Source organism: Myotis davidii, unplaced genomic scaffold (assembly GCF_000327345.1).
Source record: "Myotis davidii unplaced genomic scaffold, ASM32734v1 scaffold523, whole genome shotgun sequence".
Taxonomy (NCBI): domain Eukaryota; kingdom Metazoa; phylum Chordata; class Mammalia; order Chiroptera; family Vespertilionidae; genus Myotis; species Myotis davidii.
Window position 1 is genome coordinate 285,278 of NW_006295054.1, and position 10,247 is coordinate 295,524.

Here is a 10,247-nt window from a genome sequence, read left to right on the forward strand (position 1 = left end):
AGGCTATTTGTCTTTTTATTATTGAGCTGTAAGAGTTCTTTATATATTCTAGATACAAATTCCTTGTCAGATATATGATTTGCAAGAAAAATTATTTTCCCATTCTGTCGATTATCTTTTTACTTGATCATGCCCTTTGAAGTACAAGTCTTCAAATTTGATTAAATCCAGTGTATTTGTTCTTTCCTTTTGTTGCTTGTGCTTTTGATGCCAGAGCCAAGAATCCAATGCCTAATGCAAGGAAGGTCATGCAGGTTTACTCCTATGTTTTTTTTCTGGGAATTTTATAGTTGTAGCTGTCACATGTAGGTCTTTGATCCTTTTTGAATTAATTATTGTATACGGTGTTTTTAAAAAAATTTTTCTGATTACAGTTTAAATTCGGTATTATTTTGTATTAGTTTCAGGTGTACAGCATAGTGGTTAGCCAATCATATACTTTACAAAGGGTACCCCCTGGTATTTCCAGTACCCACCTGGCACCATACATAGTTATTACAATGTTATTGTCTGTATTTCCTATGCTGTACTGTGCATCACTGTGACTCTTGTAACTACCGATGTACTTCTCAGTCCCTTCATATGGTGCTCTTTTCATTTTTAAGTGCTGTGATCTTGGCTACCACGCAAGTCTGAACAGAGCCCTCAGAACATATCTCTCTGCGGAGTACAACCTTGAAACCTCCAGACACGAAGGCTTAGACATTATTGAGAATGCCGTTGACAATTTGGAGCCCAGGAATGATAAGCAGAGATTCATGGAGATGTACCCTGCTGCCTTCTGTCCACCAATGAAGTTTGAGTTTCAGTCTCACATGGGTGATGAGGTCAGTCATTATTTTAAAACTGACGAATTTTCTCTTCTCTCACATTACTCCACCTGCTATAATCCAACAGTTTCAAGAATTCCCAGTTGTTTTCGCCCTCCTGCCTTTGTATGGGATCTTAACATGGTATTATCTCAGATCAGCCATTACTACCATCTTTTAAAGCAAGAATTAAACAAGGCCTAGAGGGGCCAAACAAATGTAGGTACAAGCTCAGTTGGGTGTAAGCACTAAACTGTCCCAGGATAGGTAGAGAGTGCTTCCTCCACTTCAAGACATTCAAATTTAAATTAAAATCCAAACATTTTGCTGGCCCAATAGAATCTATCTGAAGACTTCTTATAATCCTGATTTAAAGACCCTCCCATAAAGAAAAAAATAATTATAAAGGGTGAAAATGAGACAGAGTGAAAAAAATGTAAAACAATCCTATTTTCCCAGAGTGAAAAATCCATTTAAACCTTTTATGCGTTACAGTGGTATATTTTACTGTCTGTGGACGGGAAAACAAGAACCAATTAATGGAGCGTGCTATGTAGCCCTTGATGTCCCAGCTGTGTAAAACAATACTTATAGATTTAAAGTTCAACTTTAGTTTATTGTGATGACAGTATGTTTTAAAAAGTAGGTGTAATTCTAATACCCATGGCAGATTTCTTTAACACCATAATTTTTTCTGAAGCACCTAATGTTAAGACTTATAAGATAGGTGTTTGTGTGTGTGCCTGCTATATTTCTCTCTAGTTTTATTTTTGCTTGATTTGATATAGTGAATTACTTTATTAGAAATGGTAAGTATTTTTAAAACCAATAGCACGTGAATTTGACAGGCGAGTGGCTTATGCTACCCAGAGTTATGTTTCTCCAAGTGGATGCTGTTTTAATTTTTCAGTTATGGATGTGATAAACATACAGGGTGGAGCAAAAGTAAGTTTACAGTTGTGAGTACACGAATTAGTTTACTCTTGTATTATTACTCATTAATTAATTATTGTATTATTTTTCATATGAACAACTGTAAGCCCACTTTTGCCCCACCCCATAGAATGATAAAATATCATGGACAAGTGACTTCAATTGGGTTAATAGTTTTTACCTTTTTGAAACTATTATTATTTTAATAGTGAGTCTGTTGCCTTATTTTTAGTGGCCAGTGCTGCCAGCCACCAGTAATTTCTATGATGTTTTAGAGACTCCATGAAAGGAAGTCCTCATCTGCCACGTCTTTCTTTCTTTTTCTTCTTTTTTCTTTTTATTTTTTTGCTGAGAGTATTTCTAAAAGAAAGAGGAGGAGAAATTGTTTCTGGCACAGTTTTAATATAATTAAAATATCCTAATTTTGACCTTATTCATAATTGAGATCATGGCCAAAATATCTTTCTGACAAAGCCCAAGATAAGTGGCCTCTTCAGATTCGTGGTGAATCACATGGTTTGGCTGGTGCTGGCAAGACAAGCCATGATTGAAAGATACTAATAATAGCTATTCACATATTTTGAGGTTTTGCTGTTCCAGGCAGTGTTCTAAGTGATTTATGTACATTATCTCATTTCATCTCTACAGCAGCCCTGTGGCATAGGCGCTCTTATTATCCCCATTTTACAGAGAAGAAAACTGAGGTTGAGTAACTTACCACAGTCACCCAGCTGACTAGACCCAGTAGGCTCTGCTCCCGCCCCGGTGTTGCCCGTATGGTCCATTTGGATCATCCTTCCCCCTCTGCCTGCTGCCCTCCTCCCAAGTCACTAAGAATCCCGGGAGTGAGACATCAGCCAGCAGAGCTCTGTCTCCAGCAACTGCCCTGTTCTTAGAGCGATGCTTCCTCCAGCTGCTCTCTTTCCAGTCATATCCAGGCCAAGCAGCTGCATTCTGCTCTTTCCACTTACGTAACTGGTTCATATTTAAAACTGAGGTTTTGAGGAGGCTGTTAAAAGTAAATATGTAACTGGAATCTGGGGATCGGCGTGATTCATGCGGCATTTAAGTAGGAGAACCATGCCTCTGCAGGCTGGCTGGTGCTCTGTTGTAACTGTGGCTTCTGATTCCCCACCAGGTGTGTCAGGTCAGCGCCCAGCAGCCGGTCCAGGCGGAGCTCATGCTCAGGTACCAGCAGCTGCAGTCCCGACTGGCCACTCTCAAAATCGAGAATGAGGAGGTGAGCATGCTCTCTGCCCCACGGGTAATCTGAATTCTAATGTCAGCTGAAAGACATTTCACGTGGCCTCGGCATATTTAACATTCTAAAGGCAATCTCTTCATCATGTATTGTCAGCTGAATCGGGGTTCCTAAAATGCTCTTTGTAGAGGATAAATGCAGATTCTGTATCCTCCCAGAGATGAATATTTTACTAGGGATTCACTCCATACACATGGAGTCTGTAATTCACACTCAAACTCATTTGATAGGTTATCAAATTCAACATGTGTTCAAGAAGATACAGTGTGGCATGAAACTTTTGTCTGATGTGTTCATTTCATCATAACTTTTGAAATTAAATATTTTTATGATTTTTTTGTGTGCTGTAGATTTTTGGGACTGAACATGGCATTATTTCTATAATTAGTACAAAAATCGTATTTTTTAAAAATATATTTTATTGATTTTTTTTACCGAGAGGAAGGGAGGGATAGAGAGTTAGAAACATTGATGAGAGAGAAACATCGACCAGCTGCCTCCTGCACACTCCCCACTGGGGATGTGCCCGCAACCAAGGCACATGCCGCTGACCGGAATCGAACCTGGGACCCTTGAGTCCGCAGGCCGACGCTCTATCCACTGAGCCAAACCGGTTAGGTCCAAAAATCATATTTTAAAGTAATATTTGAATGAGAATAGAAAACTGCTTATTTGCTGACATCAGTGGATTCAAATGGATGGAACATAAATGTGAATTACAAATACATCTTGAGCCAGAAAGCAGTTGTACAATTCAGCTGTCTCATTCTGAAATTAATTTAATTGGATCCATGTTCTCCTTAAATAAAAATATGAACCCCAAATATTTCTTGTATTAGTCTTGGCTCTCAGCTGTAATTTATAGAGACCAAACCAAACTTACTCATTGGAAGTTTACTTGTTGACCAAGTTTGCAGTAACTGCAGTCAAAATCTATGTTCAGATGATATTATCAGGAATCTCTTTCCGTTGCTTTGAAGTGATATCTTCATATGTGTTGGTAGGAGTTTACTCTCTACCCACCACCCCTCCTTACCCCATATTGGGAGAGTTGGGACTTCATGGACCCTACAGCTTGCCATCTCACCCATTCCAGCATTTTAATCTCTGAAATAAATCCTTCATTGGCCTGACTTGTCGTGAATACTTCCATCCAGCAAATGGGATTCTCTCATTGGTCCGCCTACTCATAAGTCCTTTTGATTAACAGCCCCATCAGAAATATCTATTCCTAGAGACAATTCCCATAAGTAAAGAATATGGAACAGAAAAAAAAAACCCACAATAATTCACCTTGATAAAATGAATTATCAAAATTCACTTTAGTACTCTGTTCTATTTCAATCCCACTGGGACGTTTTGAGCTAAGTGAATGTGTTCGTTTCAATTAAAAAAAGGATGGCGTGTTTGAAGACCAGTATAGTTTGATAAAAACCCATTGCAGCTTCCTGGACTCCATTCTTTCTAGGAGAACCCAGCCACCCCTTATTCAAACATGTGTATTTAAGTTGCAGCCAGTGTGGTTAAGACTTCAGTTTCTGTGTCATGCACGCCCCACAAACAAGCCTTTCCAAAGGAAAGCTGTTGGACTCCTTGAGGTGTTTGAGAGCTTAGGCCTGAGGTTTTGCGTGAGGCCTCACGAAAGACTCAAGTAATACAGTCTACTGACCCTGTTGAATTTACAGTGTGTATGTGACTTCCACTTTTTTTTTTTTTCCATGCGTGTCCTCCTCCTGTTTTATTTGGAAACATTCTCTAAGTTCTAGGAAAATAGTGTGTTTTGCACAAGGTCAAAACTGGCAGCCCACAGACCTGTTTCATTTGGCTGCCGCAGTTTTGGCCTGTTACACACAGGGAAGACTGGTGGCTCTGGCCCTGCATTGCCTCATGACAGGAAGAGCTGGGTTATTTGAATTTCCCTTTGCCAGCTCCTGATTTTCATACACTGGACTAGACCATTTATGTTACCTGTCTGGCCTCCGCAGACCTCTGAGTTCCTAACGTTTAATGATGTCCCTTTGGGCATAATTTGGAGAAGCCCAGTGTCCTTATAAATTGATAAGGCAGGCAGCACTTTCTGAGGCTTAATTGTTATAAATTTACTGTAGAAACAAATGCATTTGATTATCCTGATATTTCTTTTTTGTTTGTTTGTTAATCCTCACCCGAGGATATTTTTTTTCCATTGATTTTTAGAAAGAGAGGGAGGGAGGGAGGGAGGGAGAGAGAGAGCGAGGTGAGATAGACATATCGATTGGTTGTCTCCTGCACACACTGCTACAGGGGCCAGGGATCAAAACCCTAACCACTGAGCTCACCTGCCAGGGCTATCCTGATATTTCTTATGAGCATGACTAGTGGTTTAAATTTTTTAAGTATGGAACAATTCACTGTAGTGGATTCCCAATGTGTAAAAACTAAATTGGATTCTTGAGAATTAAATTGGATTTTAGACTATCAGTAGATTTCCGTAGGTATAGAAGGAGGAACATGTTCCAACATATTTCAAGATTCCCTGAGAGACCCTTGCTCACTCAGAGAAGTTTGGTTATCACCCAGGTTCTCCTTGGGGATGAGCCAAAGGTGAAGCTGAAGTCATGTGATTAGAGTTGTGATACTGTGGGTCAGTTCATTTCAGTACAATAAATATTTGTTGAGCAGCTTCTACATTCCACATATTTTGCCAGGTGTGCAGAGTACAGAGATGAATAAGTCACAGTTAGCATATGTCTAGCATGAGAGCCAGACTGTAAGAAGTCATTCATATAATGTGAAAAATAAGAGACAGAATAGGGAATAACATAGCAATCATTACTGATTTGGAGTCCTGTATAGCACTTGTCTCTACCATAAATAAAGAACTTGCCTCTGATCTTCCACTGATAGGACGGAAAACAGACACATTGGTATCAAATCAAAATAGTCAGGTAAAGAAGCATGTATAATCCTATATAATGCTCTGCCTCTATAAAAAATATACACACTCATAAAGTCCAAATTTTACTACGAATAGTTCAGTTAACTAAAAATAATTATGGCCGAAACCGGTTTGGCTCAGTGGATAGAGCGTTGGCCTGCGGACTGAAGGGTCCCAGGTTCGATTCTGGTCAGGGGCATGTACCTGGGTTGCGGGCACATCCCCAGTGGGAGATGTGCAGGAGGCAGCTGATCGATGTTTCTCTCTCATCGATGTTTCTAGCTCTCTATCTCTCTCCCTTCCTCTCTGTAAAAAATCAATAAAATATATTTTTTTAAAAATAAATAAATAAAAATAATTATGATGGCCTGTAAAAAGATCAAAATTGAGAGAGAACTTCATCCAACTTTATAAAAGAAGGACAGTGAAGCTAAGTGAACACATGAACCTTTTCATCATATCTTAAACAACTACAAATAATGGGCACCACTTGAAACTGTAGGGAGCCTTCCTAGAAGGGTTTCTCTGCTAAAAGCCCTCTGGCCATATTAATTTTGTTTGCTCTGCAGTGCTTGATTTATTTTTTTTTTTACTTAGTCGCTGTCATTTAAAAATTGCAATTTTTGAGTTAAAATATTGATTTTTAGCATCTAAAAAAATTAGAAAGTCTTGTTATACTAGATCTACATTTCTGCAGGATGATAATCTGCTTGAACTGAGCAATAGATGCTTCCTTAGACACAGAGCATGTATATGCTTCTTGTCTGCCATACTCCCCACGCAGCCCAGTTGCCTCATTTTCATTACTTGCTTGGCCCTTGAAGATATTTGAGTTTACAGCACCTGCCTTAAAGAAAAGAGAGCAGTAAGCATTTGTGAAATGACCTCAGTATACTTGTAAAGAGTAAAAGTTGAAAGAAAAGGTTTGAGAAGGACTTGGTTCGATTTGTGGTTGTTGCAGATTAATAAGTTTGTGCCATTAATTGTCCCTTCACAACTTTGCGTTTGCCGGTCGAACCTTTAAAATGAGCTTTCTGCTTCATTATGCTGCACACTTTCGTCACCGGTACCTCACTCCTGTGATTCCCACGTCCAGTCAGCCAGTCAACAAATATTAGTGTCCACCATGTGTTGTGCACAGAGAAACAGAGCAGAAACAACTTTATTCCCAATTTTTTTGTTTTCTTTTTCTTACTTCAAAGTATAACTTTATATCTGAAACATTAATAAATATTACTTTAAAAGATAAACTTTATTTTTTATTATTTTAACTTTTGAAATCTTTATTGTTGACAATATTACCCGTGTCCCTTTTTCCCCCCATTGACCCTTTCTAGCCTGCACCTACCCCACAGCCGCCCACCCCGGCCCCAGGCCTTCACCACCCTGTTGTCTGTGTCCATGAGTTATGTATATATGCATATAAGTTCTTTGGTTTAAAAAGATAACACTAAAACACTAAAAGCAACCTAAATGTAAATGATCATTTTACCTTTCTCCCTATAAACATTTTCCAAACTCTTAAAGTTTACTTTTAACCTTGGTCATGAGGATTTCAATTTAGGGGTCATTCCTGTCGTGTCTTTCACAGCTAGCCTCTGGAGTAGTTCCCATAGATTGCATTTCCCTTTTCTTAGACTTCTTTTTTCCTACCTTATCTACAGACAGCCGAAGAAAAGGAAGATGAATTGCAGAGCTAAAGAAATTATGCCTTTCATATTTTTAGCACAGTCTTAGTTTTAAGTAGCTCGTCCCATTTTCAGACCACCTGTCTCAATATTTGGTCAAGAAAATCAAGTTTTATAAGATGTCGCTTCTGTGCTATGACGTATAAACAAGTCTCTCTTACGTTATAGATTTATCCCCTGAAAGGAATGGAAAAGACAAAAGCCTTAATTAACTCACAACAAGGTTTAATTAATGAAGTGAGAGCCCATGTAAATGTTCTTAGCATCACTTAAACTCTTTCACCAACAGTTTGCTAGGGAGCTTTTCACAGACTATTCCCAAAAATATATTCCATTCACAGGATATTTTCAACCATAATGAAAACAATTTTAGACAAACATTTGAGACAAATTTTATGGCCTGGGTAATTGATGAGAAGTAAGCGTTATTTTGGTAATGATGTAGAAAAGTCACATTTCCCTCCAAATTTTCCCATAGCACCAATGACTGCAGCAGAATCTCAAGTCAGGTAAATCAGTGACCAAACCCTTAAAGGCAATTGTCAAATCCTTTGAAGACTTGGTATAAGATGTGGAGCTTGATAACCACTGGGTCATAATTGCTGTTTCTGATGGTTTCTGTGGCTTTAACTTCATTTTTACTTATTTAAGTAGCTCTTGCCTGTAACCTTCTACTGATGAGGTTAACAGTAAGAGCCTAAGTAAAAGACAACTGCCACTTATTCCTTAAATGACAGCATCCTCTTGGCCAAAGTGGAAAACAGGATCAACTGTCTTTCACTGAAAACACATATTTTTAGAAGAAGTATATAAAAAGTATAGGTGTGCGTAGTGTCAACTGAGCTTTAACTCACTGAAGGGCGGGCCTTGATCCAGAAGAATACCAAGCGGAGTGAGGAGAGTTTCTAGAAAGACTCTGAATGTGAGTCACGTGGTAGGGTACCCCAAAGAAGTGGCAGGGCTCAGGGTGGCTGTCAGCAAAGAAACCACACCTCATGGGCTGTGCTGACCGTTTCTCTGGCACCTGCGGATTTGAAAGGAGGAGGATTTCAACTCATTCAATGAACTTTTTGGCTAGTCCGCTGTGTTCCAGGCAGCGTGCTAGTGAGTGGAGACAGAAAGATTTGCAGGCTGTGTCTGACCTCACGCTGCTCCCCTGACAGATGGAAAACATAGTCCTCTAAGCAGCATGGTTGATGCTTGTGAGAACCGTGCCTCGTAATTGTTGGCCTCTTGCTCTTCAGACCACGCCGAGTATCACGTCCTCCCAGATGGGTCAGTAAATCCGAGTCAGGGTGGACCGCAGGAGAACGAGCTTTCTGAGACACAGCTGAAGGCAGGATGTCGTTCAGAGAGCCCTGGCAACGATGATGATTTCTTCTTTGGGTTGAGTTGTATCATTGCTGATAATGAATTTTGTTCAAAAGTCAGGAGTGTTTGTAAACATCCCCTAAATGCAAATATATGAATTATTAGTGTGAATTCCTCTGAAATGGCGGTAGATTCCTCCCCAAAAGTTTGGGGGGAGCAAAAATTGGACTGTTTTCCCAGCATAGACAGGGTCACTAGCATCTGTACCTCCTGTTAGGGTAACCAGGAGCGAGGGAAAGCCATGGCAAGATGCTTAAACTCTGTCCCTGCCTTCTGTGGCCTGTGCTGACAGGAAGTTTTGCACCCTAATTAACTCTGACATTTATCCAATTGCTCTGTGTGTACATGTGTATACGGTCTCTTTCTGCTGATTTTTAATACATCTGAAATGATACAGTACTATAATTGACATACATCCAAGGTCAGTGATGGTAAGGAGTAAGTAGAGAGGTGGGGAAGGGAAGGCAGTTCTGAGGTCACCTTCACAGATGGAATGATGAGTGGTAAAGGACGAGTAGGCCTGCACCAGGTGCAAGGTGCAAGCACAATGCTGTATAACACAGCGATTTTCAACCACTGTGCCGTAAGGATTTTTAAAATATGCAGTACCTATTTAGTCAGTGTCACTGACCTCTTTTCCCTTAGATTGTCAAAGTAAAAAATGACAGTAACCAACACAACAATAGCCATCTGGTGTGAATGGGTAAAAATTATTCCCTTTTTTTGTGTCAGATCGGCAAAAAATATATTTTTTGGTGTGCCACAGAATTTTAGTAATTAGCTTATGTGTGCCATGAGATGAAAAAGATTGAAAATTGCTGCTATAAGATAGTGTGGTGTGTGTTCAGTTGTGTTCCCCTCAAATTCATGTGTTGACACATAATTCATAATATGACCTTATTTGAAGACGGGGTCGTTAGGGTGGTGTCTAACCCAATAAAACTGTGTCCTTATAAAAAGGAGAAATGTGGACACAGAAATATAGAAGACATTGTGAAGGGACAGAGAAGATGGCCATCCTCCTGCCAAGAGGGCCGCCTTGGGACAGGTCTCTCGCTCACAGCTCTCAGAAGGAACCAAGCCTGCTGTCTCCTTGATCTCAGACTTCTGGCCTCCAGAATTGTGAGGCGATGAACTTCTGTTGTGTTAACCGCCCAGACGGTGGTACTTTATGGCAGCCCTAGAAATCTAATACAGTGTGTTTGGAGAATAAAACCACCAAGTCACCTTTCTGTTTTCTCCCATGATTGTAATGTTTTGGGCACTTG

The 10,247-nt window shown here is 39.8% G+C and overlaps 1 protein-coding gene across 2 annotated transcripts in view; it reads left to right on the forward strand.

The window, feature by feature from the left end:
• The window catches only part of SRGAP1 (SLIT-ROBO Rho GTPase activating protein 1), a 275,029-nt gene that overhangs the window by 206,164 nt on the left and 58,618 nt on the right, over positions 1-10,247 (forward strand). For both annotated transcript variants that reach the window (XM_006769612.2, XM_006769613.2), the window contains exons 7-8: positions 606-827; positions 2,881-2,982. In XM_006769612.2, the coding sequence (XP_006769675.1) occupies positions 606-827; positions 2,881-2,982 (324 nt within the window). The remainder of the gene's footprint in view (positions 1-605; positions 828-2,880; positions 2,983-10,247) is intronic.